Below are 13,341 nucleotides of genomic sequence, written 5' to 3'. Positions count from 1 at the left end.
AGTTTGGGAATTGAATTAAGTGGCCTTGCTACTTGGAGAGAGCTTGTTACCTATAAACACAGGTGATTTTGCGGCCTTGGAAGAAATTGTACAATATTAAATTACCTGAAACATATGTGGAACGAAGATAAAAGATGAAATGTGTAAGTCAGTCCAGACAGAGGTTTAGAAATCAGTTGTGTTACTAAGTCTAATACCAACTTCTTTTTCGAAAATTGAATAATTTTATAACAATGAACTTGTCTTAAAATAGAAACAGATTGAATATGAGCAATAATGATGAAGTTAAAGTCAAAGCAAATAAAATGTAGTTTTTAAGCTACATTGAAATAGAAAACTTGGAATGGGAGAAAAAGTAAGCAAAAACTCATCAACAAAATGACAGTATCCTTGGTGAACTGTAAAATCAGGTGAAATAAATAAGGAATAATTGGTTATATGCACTACAATTATAACCAGAAAGAACACAAAGCTACAGGAAACATCTAAAAATTAAGCTGGATGTGGTGACACACACTTTTGTGTAGTGACATGCACCTTTAATGCAAGTACTCAGGAATCAAAGGCAGGAGGATCTCTGTAAGTTCAAGGCCAACTTGGTCTGCATAGTGAGTTCCAATCCAGTCAGGGCTTTACAATGAGACTTTGTCTCAAAAAAAAAATAAACCAAAGAAAACAATGTCGTTATAAGAAATCAATTTCTTAGGGCAAGATTCATAGTTTCATTAGATTTTTAATGTGGACCATCACCCAGATTATTTTTCTCCCCTACAGGGAGTTATATTGGGACCATAATTTTTTCTTTCCATTTCTTGCCTACCATGTTCTTCTCATTTTATTCCACTTGTCATTCGTGCCACAGTCCTAATCTGCTTCTCATTCTTGCTTAACTTGGCAACTCACGCCTTTTACATGCATGCTGAAGATTGAATGCAGGTCTTTTTGCACAGTGAGCACTGTACCTAACTAAGTTGTCTCTTAGTCTCATTAAATTAATTCTGATAAATATACATATGTAGCGAAATAACCCTGGGGCAGGACACAAAACACTTTCATTACCTCATGAAGTTTCATGTCGATTCACACTTGCATGCAAATTACCTTCATAGCCACTGTTTTGATTTTTTTTCTTTAAATTTTTATTCATTAGTATTTTGTATGTGTATGTGATGCATTTGTGTGAGTGGAGGCTCAATCATGCTGTGACAGATGTGTGGGGATCAAAGAACAGCTCTGGAAATGGATCCTTTCCTTCCAGGAACCACACTCAGCCTGCCTGCCTTGTGGGACAAGTGCTTTGACCGGCTGAGCAACTGGCTGGCTGTGCTCTTGGGTCTACCACAAGCGACTAGTTTTCATTGTTATCAGATCTAATCTAAAGCATTGTATCGGATGCTTTTAAAATGATTTAGTTATTTTATTTGCATGTGAGCATTCGTTATTTGTATTGCACGTGTGCCATGGTGAGTGTCCAGTGTTGCTGAAGTCAGAGGAGGACACTGGATCCCCTGAAACTGGAGTTATGGAGAGCTGTGTTCTGCTGTGTAAGTGCTGGGAATGGAACCCAGGGCCTCCTTGAGAGCAACATGGCCTTTTCATCTGAGCCGTCTCTCTAGGACTGTGGTAAACTACTTTAAAAATCCGCAATTTTTAATTCATTTATTTAATTAATTGCAGTGTATTCACTTTGTATCCCTGCTGTAGCCCCCTCCCTCCCTCCTCTCCTTCCATACCCCTTCCCAAATCCACTCATCACAATTAAAAAAATTTAGCCATTCTGCTCTTGTTTCACTAGCCCCTTCTTTTCATTATACAGCACCTCTTTTTTTTGTAAATATACTTGTACAAATATAAAAGTATTTTTATTCAGGGGCTGTTACGAGAAGAAACTGTGGAAATACTGTTAGTGCTTTTGACAGCACCTGCTTTGATTCTGATGGGTAAATACTTAGAAAAACTGTTGTTGACCCATATCAGTATGTTTGCTTTTGTTTAAAACTGTCACATATATCCAAATGGTTGTATAATTTGATACTCACACTCGCAAAGCATGAAAAAAAGTCCCAGATTCTAATTAGTACTTTAAATGTTTGAGCACCAAAATGGGTGGCCAATTGCATAACGTTAATTCTTGTAATAATAAATAAGATCTGATGCTGCTTCATGTCTCTATGGGTCTTTATGTTTCGTCTTCATTTGTGGCATGGTCTGTGTATGCTTTGGCCTTTACATCATTGATTTGTAAGCATTTTTAGTATACTTCAGTGTATTTTATTTTCAGAGACATGTGCTGCAAATACATTCTCCCAGTTTCTGTCTTTCGTTGAATTTTGAATTTTGGTGCCACACAATCTATTAACTGAATTTGACCCTTATTGGACAATCTCTGCCAATTCAAGGCCTAAAGATGCTCTAGGAGAAACTTTACAGATTTGGCTTTTGTGTCTAGGTTTAAAATCCATCTAGATGTGTGTGTGTGTGTGTGTGTGTGTGTGTGTACATGGTTGTATAGAAGAAATCAATATATATTCTCTCTAGGTTTAAACAGTAAATTCAGCACATTTTTTTTGAAAGAAAAAAAAATCAACCTAAAAACCTATACCTCACTTCTCTTGAGCTGCAGTCTTAACTTTGTCAAAAGACAGTTGAACACACGTGAGAACATATGATTTCTCTGGATCAGCAGAACTTCATCACTAATTTTGAAACCAATTAACAAATTCTCTATTTTTCTTTTCTTATTATTTCAAGTATTTTAAGGGGTTTCATTGCATTTCTTCATAAATTTTATCTATTACATTTTGTCTATCATGAAAATGCATGTGATGGCATTGTGATTAGCTTCTCCTTCTTTAGCTCTTAATTTTCTTTCAGTAGTAATTTAGATGTGTCAGTAGAGAGCTCTAAAACCTCCTGAAGTGAATCTATTGTGCAGACAGGGTTAAGAGCCACTAACCTACGTTCTTTCTTCCTCAAAATATTCTGGATATCTATAAAAAAGACTATCTCTAATAATCTCATATTAAAGCTAGGCAGGATTGTGCAAACCAATAATCCCAGGTCACCCTCTGATGCTGAAGTAAGATGTCATGAGTTAGAGTCCAAAACTGAGCTTCACAGAAGATCCTGCAGGGAGAGTGAGATGGGGGTGGAAGATTCTTCACATCTAACAGGTGTAACAGGTGTGTGCATTACAGAGAAGACTCATGTTCTATGTTCTTACGGTGCATAAAAGTTAAAAGTTCCAGTCAAGCAGTCCTTTCAGAACACACATGTTCCAAAGTGACCTTCTACCATTATGATTCACAGGAAAGCATTTTAAAAGTCTATCAGTAGCTGAAAATACATATAGATCTTGTAAGGCCTGGTGGCACAGGCCAGTGATGCCAGCTCTGTGGAAACTAAGACAAAAGAATCACGAGTTCAAGGTCAGATGGGCTACAGAATAAGGTCAAGTTGACCAGTGAAAATTAGAGACAGCTTGCATAGAAATAAAAATAAAACCAAGACTAGAAATGCGATTCAATAGCACCTCCCCAGGATGCCCAAGGCCCTTAGTTCAATATATAATTTTCATAAAATAACCAAAACTAAATAGAAGTGATCTGTGCCTGCACTCATTTCTTGAAATGCACATTATTTGACTATCATAGGTTGATTTTTCAAGGCTCTTTCATATGGCATATGAAACATAGCCATATGTTTTATGAATTATGAAACATAAATTAGATCAGTTTCCTCATGGAATTTATGTAGAGAAGTAGGAAGTACATGATACGCAAATATATATGTTTTTTTATTCCTGTCCTGTGGAATACTTTGTAAATTTTTAGATACATCATCATTTCCTCATAGAACTCTGTAATAGCCCAAAGATATATTCACAGCCTTGGGAATGTTCCTCTCAAGACTGAATATTAAACCAAAGCCTGAAAACTTCTGTCACTGTAATTTTATTTAAATAATTTTCCAACAGATGTTACATCTTACTTTGAGACTATATTTTAAATACTTTATTTTTTCAATATTCATTAAACCAGTATTTTCTTCTTGTCTCTAATAAGAGTAACATCTGTTTCTCCTTGTTCAATCAATCCAGCCACCTCGAGAGTCCTACTCCAAAATAATACCATTTCTACAACAGCACAGATATAATGTGCTTCATTAACATTTTTTATTTGCATCTGAGACAAGTTTTTCTAACAATTATATTTTAAGGAGATGTTAGAAAAATGTTACTAAACAGTTTAGATATTGTATGGCTTATAAAATAAGAGCAGAAGCTGAAATGTCTTGGCAAACACTGGTTTTAAGTTAAACTTCACTTAGTAATTATATTCCTTTTTAATATGGAGTTAATCTATCTGTTTTGTGAATTACTAAGTAACTGGAGACATACAGCTCAAAGTAACAAATAATAATCTGATTTAAGGAGTAAGTAAAAAGTCATACATATGTGATGATAGATAGATAGATAGATAGATAGATAGATAGATAGATAGATAGATAGAGTGATAGAGAGATGGACTGACAGGCAGATAGCTAGTGTTACGTAGGCTTGAGACAAGGTAAAGTCATTTTGGAAGACAGAACCTCAGTTGAGAAAATGGCCTCAACAGATTGGCCTGTGGTGCATTTTCTTAACTGATGATCCATGTGTGTGGGGGGGGGCGGGGGGGATGTGGCTGAGCACAGGTCACTGTGGGCAGTGATACCACTAGGCTGATGATCCTGGAGTTTACAAGAAAGTAGGCTGAGTGAGCCAGGAGAAGCAATCTATTATGCAAAACTCCTCCATGGCCTCTGTATCAACTCCTGCCTCCTGGTTCCTGCCCTGTTTAAACTCCTGCCCTGGCTTCTCTCAGCAGTGGAGTGTGACCTGAGAGATGTAAGCTGAAACATGCCCTTTCACTCCCAAGTGTTTATGATCATGGTGTTTCATGACAGCAACAGAAAGCTAAGACGAACACGAATCCGATATGCATGTTTATTAATTAATCTTGCTGCTTAACTCTCTCGAGCGTATATGTAATGTCTTCTGGTTATCCTTTCTCCACGTACCTATCAATAACCCCAGTCTCTTCCCAAGATAATGATGTGTGGTTTTGGTTTGTGATCCATAAAGCTCAACTAAGGCCATCAATGTGATCATTGGGTTGAAAATGTCCAATGAAACCTAGCAGTATCATTAGTGAGAATGCAACTGAAAGCTATTCCCTGAATTTACCAGCAGCAAATAGTTCATCAGTGAGAAGTGAGGTCCCTGAGCTTCTTCCATTCATGACTCAACTGCTGATGGGCACATTCTTTTGTGTGTCTGTAGCTGCTGTGAGTTTATGTTTGAAATGGCAATAGTATATAATTTTGGAAAAGAAAATTATTTTGGAAAATGTGAGCTATGTTTTTCATTATACCTTTCAAAGTCAGTCACAATGAACAGTCCTTTGGAACTGTATTTACTTTTGGAAGTATTTCACTATATTCAGGACCACTTAACACCAAATAATTCGTCTTTTTAATGATTCATCTTTAAAGGGGCATATTTTGAGGAGGGGAAAGAAGACTAATTAGCTATAAAGGAGGAAGACTTTTTGTAGTATAACTTAGAATTGGCATTGACAGCTCTTGACCAAATTACACTCAGATCCCCTCTCAAGTCAGCTAGCTTCTTACCAATGACCTTGTACTAGTTAATTCATATGATAGAAATATATTTGTTCGTAAAACATATTTTCTTATTTCATAATGATTGATAAATCTTGAACAAAAGTTCAGCAACCAAGTTTGAAATGTACAGATAAAAAGAAAAAACTAAAATGAATTAAGAGCTAATTCTGAGTCAGGTACTATTCCAACTGATAATATATACAGGCACTTCTAAATTTATGATAGAGCTATATTCTTATAAGCATACTGCAAATTAAAAATATAAGTTGATGGTGCATTAAATGATTCTGCCTACTGCACATCATAGCTTAGGAGCTCAGCACAGTGAGATGTCAGTCATTCATCTCATGGGAATGGGAATGTCTCAGTGCTATGGGTCTACACCTTTGCCAAGCAGCAAGACATAGGCTAATATCACATATCATGAGACCTAGAGTAGGTTAGAACTTAGAATTCAGTTCTAACAGATTCATATTGCTTTTGTAGCACTACAAAGCTAAAAACTCATAAGTTGGACAACTGTAAGTCAGAAGCCATCTGTGCATTTATTTCTCCCAGCAGCTCTATGAAGAGGTTAACAGACAAAGGCACAGTGATATGAACAGAAATTAGACTTGAATCCAGACAGCTGATGTAAAAATCCATATTCTTGCCTATCATGCTGAGCCTTTTGATGATCAAAGCAAGGATCAGATAACCCTGGGTTCATTTCTGTGTCTGTCTTTTATGGGGCTTACTATTTGTGTGCTTGAATATAATAAACACAAATGAAAGGCAAGTCTAAGATAAATAAGTGTTACTAGAATGACCATTTAAACTTTAAGTGCTCTATATCAATGCCTCTATTATTTATTGCCTTTGTAATAATATGCAAATAATTTAGGAAGTTCTTTTTCTGAGCCAGTGAGATAGTTCAGCATGGAAAAACACTTGCTATGCAAGCTTGATGACATGTGTTCAATCCTGAACTCCACTGTGGACGAAGATAATAGACTTCCAAAAAAAATCATCCTCTGACCTCCATATGCATACCATAACTCACATTACACAACACATACACACACACACACACACACACACACAAACACAGACACCAAACCTTGGATGGGTCTGCCCAAGGGTGAGAGATTCATTCATTGTAGGATGATGGGCAGAGGAACAATATGTTCACAGCAATGGATAAGAAAAAAAGGAGGAGCACCTCCCTTTTCAGTGGACTGGGAGAGGGATACAGATGGGGAAGAGGGAGGGTGGGATTAGGAGTGAAGGAAGGAGGAAGGTACAGGTGGGATACAAAGAGAATAAACTGTAATTAAATAAATAAAAAAGAATGGAAGATTTAGTATTTAGTATTATTTATTAATAAGTTTCCAATTGTTTTGTGGAAGAGTGGGAGGAAGGATTGAGGGGGACAGAGGGGTCAAAAAAGACCATAAGAAGACCTAGCCTAGAGAGTGACCTGGGCCCATGGGGGCTCACAGATACTGAACCACCAACCAAAGAGCATGTATGGGTTGGAAGTGGACCCCCTACACATATGTAACAGATGTGCAGCATGGCCACCACATGAGTCCCCAGACAACAGGAGTAAGCGCTGTCTCTGACTCTGTTGCCTGCTTTTGGATCCCTTTTCCCTAGCTGGGCTGCCTGTCTATCCTTGATGGAAGAAGATGCACTTAATCTTGTGACTTGAGGTGCCAGCATGGGTTGGTACCCATTAGGAGCCTCCCCTCTCTGAGGAGAAGGAAATGGGGGGAATGAGGGGAGGGAGCATGAGGCTGAGACTAAGACGAGAGAAGGATCGGTGCTGGGATCTGGCTTTAAAGTGATTAAATAAATAAAACTAAATTTAAAAGAGAGAGAGAAAGGAAAATAAGTTTCTCATTTATAGATGACTTGCAAAACTTTCCATAGCTTAAATGATAATTGGTTCATCACTAAATAAGCATTTACTATTTAAGCACTTTTCTTATACCTTAATTTAGTAAACTCTTATATTCTGAGATAATTTCATTAATTGACTTCCAAGCACTCTTAAAATTCATTAATATTCCATTCTATTTGAATGAAAAATTATAAAGAAATATTGGTATTTCTGTACATGCTTTTGAAAGACTCTCCAGGATAGGGCTGTGGAGATGCTTCAGTGGTTAAGAGTGAACTGCTCTTCTTAGCATCTAACTCTACCAGTCTATTCTAAACTGCTGGTTCCTTCTCATTCTCTGGTTTGTTCTGTCTTCTGTGTCTAGCTTGTTCTCTCTTCAACCTGTCTCTGTAAACTGTCCTAGTAAATCTGCCTACTCTCTCTCTTTCTGTCTCCACTGCTTGCTCTCTTAAGTCACCTCTCTTTCCTCTCTGTTCTTGTGAGAATTTGGCATATCTTATTTCTGACTCATTCTATCAAATTATTCTCTGATTCATCATATTATCTGCTCCTCAACTAGACCTCACTTTCAAACATGGGTGCTTCCTTTTACAAACTAAATTTACCTTCATTGTTTAGAAATAAATGTGTCTACTAAATGCATGTTTGTTTTCAAGCCAGATGTATTAAAGTTGTGTGCTAAGGGTATGTCAGTATTCCAGTCAGAGTAGCCATGTCACTGTATTAAAATCCCTCTACACACAATGGTTTGGGCCCTTCCTCATAAATCATTAATCAAGAAAATGCCCCAAAAGAAAATTGCCTACAAGCTGATCTTAAGAAAACATTTTCTTAGTCCTGGTTCCCTCCTCTCAGATGACTTTAGCTTGTGTGAAGTTGACAAAAAATATCATCTCAAAATAATTCAGAGTCCTTGGGAGACATAACTGAGGTTCAGTTCAGAGCTTTACATTTACCAACTATTGGAGGCTTACATTTTATTAAACATTGTCTCTCTGGTAAATAGTGCAGATAATAATATTTAAAGATTTTATGAAGTATAAATGAGTCAAATGCAAGTAAAGTACTCATCAGCATGGTTAGCTCATAGAACTCAGAATAGTATATCTATAAATACTCACATATGCAGAGATCATACATTGGATTTCTCTCTGGAGAAAACCCTCAGGCTATTACTTTTTATAACATTTGGACAAAGAAAATAGAAAAGAACCAGCATATTTTATTTTGAGCAATTTGGTCATCCTGGCTGCACTGAGAATGAATTTCATTATATTCAGGGACCCCTTCCTTTCAAAGATTACTGAGGCATAGCTATTGATGATTACCAGTAAATGTTTCAAATAGTAATTGGAATTAAAATGAGTAGAAGCCACAGCTTAAACTCATATGTGAAGAGGTTCCCTGTCAACAAAGCTCCTGCAATCTCAGGTCCAATTTTTCTGTTAATTAAGTTCCTTGAGAAAAATAAAATAACCTTTTATTTTTAATCTGATTAGAATAATAGGACTTTTGTTGTGAACAATACATGTGGTGATGGCAAACTTAAGCTTCCATTTTGCGATGTTGTTTTCACCAGGATTTTTCTGAAAAGTTTTTTGATCTTTCATGTAGAACAGTTAAAAATATGTGTCTTCTCTGCCCGAATGACTTTGCATGATTGTGTTTGAATTTGTGATTGAATATTTGTAATAATGGTGTCCTTGAGACTTGTGTCCCCAAACTGCATTTCAGGGGAGGACTCAGCAAACTGTAAAGCCAAAAACCCAAAACCAAAATCAGAGCCATATGCTCTTATCATTAACTCACATCACATCCCATTTGGTGTTGGAAGGAAAATGTTAGTGTGAAAATCCATTCTTTGTGGCATCACTTGTGTGGGAGATCCCAAAGGGACATGTTAAGAAGCAAGTGCTATCTGACAGCTAACTTACTTTAAGAATAAAACTGCATCTGCATGGTAATTTTGCAGCAGAGAGAGGGTTTTTTTTTCCTGCATTGCTCTTCATGAATATAAAGCTATTATTCCTGTTTAAAGAAAGAATGTGGGTTAACCCCCCTCTTTTACAATAAGGCATCGCCGTACAAAATAACCTATTGGCATCAGAACAATCACATTGACCTGCAGAAGCGTGGAGCCGTCCACATTGTTTTACATTGGTGTAGAACATACAAGCAGAGGAAAGTAGGACAGGAAAGTTCCAAAGTCAGGGGAGCAGCTCTTTGATAAAGTGTTTATTATTGTGGATAGTTTGGCCCAATCCCCTGGGGATTTCCTGAGAGCAGTGACCACTGCTTCTAGCACATCGGATTCCTCCAGCCAGACACTCCCATGATCGCATCAGAAGAAGCCCCTGCAAAGTACAATGGTGATCTGACATTGGCATTCGGTGAGATATGAGAGTATGCTTTTTTGAATAACTGGGTAACTAGGGTGTCAGGTACAGATGTTGGTACGGAACAAATTTCCAAGAACACAACTTAACATTGAACCTGGCTTCTTACCAAGAATAAAATTTCATCTATAGGACTTACTTCTTACTTTTAGCATCCATCCATATGATAAGGCTGTCTGTATCATAAAAGTCATGACCTTTTCTGCTTTCTACTGCCTGATCCTGCATCTTTAGCATAACTATCCATGACACTTAGAAGAACAGAGCCCTACTCAGATCCACCCAAGATTCATTCGCTTGTACCTTCACACCTAACATATACATGATACACGTTTGAAGTGCTAAGTTTTTAATAAGCAATGATATAGTAAAGAAAAACGCTGGCATAAGAAAGTTCCTATCAAAAAATAGGGTTTGAGGAGGTGATGCAGTAGTTAAAAGCATTGGTTCTTTCAGAGGAACAGGGTTTAGTTCCCTGAACCAACATGGAAGCTCACAACTACCTGTAATCCTGGTTTGAGAGGACATGATGCTCACTTCTGGTCTCCACAGACACTGCACACACACACATGCGTACGTGTAGGCAGGACACTCATATGCATAAAAAAGCAGATGCACCTTTAAAAGTAGGAGAAAAAGTAAATGATCACAAAGTAGGCTTGATCACCAGTAGTTGTTTGAGGGAAAAATGTCTCTGTATTAGAGGCCTTTGCCCAGGCTGCAGTGAGGGAAGGAAACCACACAGACAACACACAGAAGGCATTCCAGATGGGACACTTGACACCTCAGTCACCAGAAGACCTTTGGCCAGTGCTGTTACGGAGCCCAGAAGCAACAGAAAATTATCATAAGGGAAATGTCATGAACCTGCTAACGTTTTTAAAAGATGATTGCACCATTTGATCGGGGATTTAGGCTGTAATGGAAAAGAGAAAAACAAGAAAAGCATTGATGGTGCAATTTAAAATTCTACGTAAACATCCAGGCATATAACCTCTAGGTTATAGTACAATACAATTGTTGCTTACATGTGTATATTACTCATTCTCTATCTCAATGTGCAATGCACTTTTCATGTGTGTTGGCTGTATATACACGTTTATATGTTTAATGTGTTATGTAAATGTACTAATTTATGCTATATATTTAATAATTTGAGAATTATTTCATGCTCCTCCTTAAGAGCAATTTTTGTTGTTAACCATTGAAAAAAAATTGTACTCAATATCACTAATTTAAGTGTTTAATCCTGAGATGTATAACACATCATCATCATCATCATCATTATGTGTACTGTTATTATTACAAATCAATGTTATGTATAGCCATGAAACTATCTACTAAGTTCCAATAAGGTTCAGATTTGTTTTCTTTAAATTAGCATTTTTTTGTAGATGGTGTCAGCAATTAGTTAATTGGTCTTAATAGAAATAACAGCAGAGTAGATACCTAGGCACTGTGACTAGTCACAGTGGATAATACAGTCACAGTTCATGGAGTCAATCTGACTCTAGTTTTATACATTATCATTGCATGGTCTTCTCTTTCTTTTGTGAATCTCCAAGAAACTCCTCCCCACATATTCCAGATTACGCATCCAGAAAAGACCAAGATAAAGCCACTTCCCCTCTCACAGCAATGACCTTTTCAAGGACAAATCAAACCTCTTGGTCTTCTCTCAGTGCTTGGAACCTCAAATACTCTTGACTATTGTCTGCTCTCTGTCAGCAGCTAATTTTCTAATTATTTACAGTAAAATGAACATAAACTAAACAAAAGAATGTTGCTTCGCTAGAAAAAGTGTGAAGACAGAACTGAAGTATAAATTTGGGAGGTAGGCATCGTGGTCTTATTTTCTTCCTTTCTTTTTGCTGAAATATAACCTAGTCACTTACCATATTGCCAGGTTTATAAATATTCAGATAATCCAATTCCCATGATAATCAGTACTTAATTAGCATGTTCAGTTTCACATGGGTGCATCTTAGTACTTAATTTCTATACACTGTATTATATAGATGTGGTTGTTGAAAACATATATAAAAAGATTTTAAAATTGTAACAATAAGGAGAGAAATTAAATCAATATTATAAATATATTTTTATCTCAGAATGGGATCTAACAAAGCTAACCATATATGTTATTAATTAAAATAGTTTTTCATTTCTTCTCAAATGACTTTATTCAAACCATTCTTCCCCCAAATATCCCAATTGCATTCTAATTGTGTTTTTTTCTATAAGAATCTGTTATATTATGGTTATTCAATTTGGTACAAGAAAGAGCCATCTAAAACGTTAAAAAAAATCAGAGAATGTAAAATATAAACAGCTTGGTGTTTTTGTAGATGAATATATAAAATAGTACATATAACATACATATATTTAGTTCTAAATACCTGGGCTCTGTCCAAAGTTTGGCCCAGAGTCTCAGCATCTGCTTCGATCCCCTGTAGTGTGAATCCTTTCAGAGGTCCCTCATAGATTCCCATCCTGTTTCCTCTCTTCCACTGCTTCTGGTGTCTATCCTGTTTGCCAGTCTGAGTGAGATTTAAGTATCCTCCCTACGGCCTTCCTTAGTGTTTAGCTTCTTTAGGTCTGCAGATGTCTGTCCTATATTATAAGGTTAATATCTACTTATTAGTGAATGTATACCATGCCTTCCTTTCACTGAAAAATACCGTAGTATATAAAGACTGTATTTAGCTGAACCAACTGAGGACATTTTCATTTTCTACCTCCCAGGCTCTGGGCTGAATGATGGGCAGTGGCATGAGGTTCGCTTCCTGGCCAAGGAAAACTTTGCAGTCCTCACCATTGATGGAGATGAAGCGTCAGCAGTTAGGACCAACAGTCCTCTTCAAGTGAAGACTGGCGAGAAGTACTTCTTTGGAGGTAGGAATGCCATGGTTTAGTTTAACCAAACCTTAATAAAAAGAAGAAGAAGAAAACTTCAAAAGTTTATTAAGTACTTGTATGTAATCCAAGGAACCCGGGCCTTAGGATAAAACAAGTAAAATATAATTCCAATGGATTAAAAAGTTAAAGAAATTGCTGCTTCACAATAACGATAATAATGTGGTGACTCCCTACCCTATGTTTCAAACCTTCAAATCAAAAAGCATGAAAGTGTGTGTAATTTCCATAATGTCTTCTAGCATCAATGGCTTCAACTATGGATTGGTCACTTAAAGTGCAGAAAGTTCTCCCAAACCTTAGTCAATACTCAAGTGTTTGTTTATAGGAACATACAGTCCTTTCTTGCCTTGTGCATCTTTTTTTTTTCTTGAAGTTGTTAGGGTAATTCCACCTCTGAGCACTTATCCCGTCTGTCTGGGTTTCTGAAGTATCCCCCTGGTCCTAGAGAATTGAAATGTGATATATAGAAAATAA

General features: G+C 36.8%; 1 protein-coding gene across 1 annotated transcript in view; it reads left to right on the top strand.

Moving 5' to 3' along the window:
• Cntnap2 (contactin associated protein 2) overlaps positions 1 to 13,341 on the top strand; it is a 2,205,170-nt gene that overhangs the window by 1,111,928 nt on the left and 1,079,901 nt on the right. Inside the window, 1 exon segment of the mRNA XM_055598313.1 lies at positions 12,694 to 12,843. Within this exon segment, the coding sequence (XP_055454288.1) occupies positions 12,694 to 12,843 (150 nt within the window).

The sequence above is a fragment of the Psammomys obesus genome, unplaced genomic scaffold, assembly GCF_907164565.1.
Source record: "Psammomys obesus unplaced genomic scaffold, mPsaObe1.curated_primary_1811, whole genome shotgun sequence".
In the NCBI taxonomy this organism is placed as follows: Eukaryota; Metazoa; Chordata; class Mammalia; order Rodentia; family Muridae; genus Psammomys; species Psammomys obesus.
The sequence above is the reverse complement of the archived record's forward strand: the minus strand, read 5'-3'. Positions and strand labels throughout refer to the sequence as shown.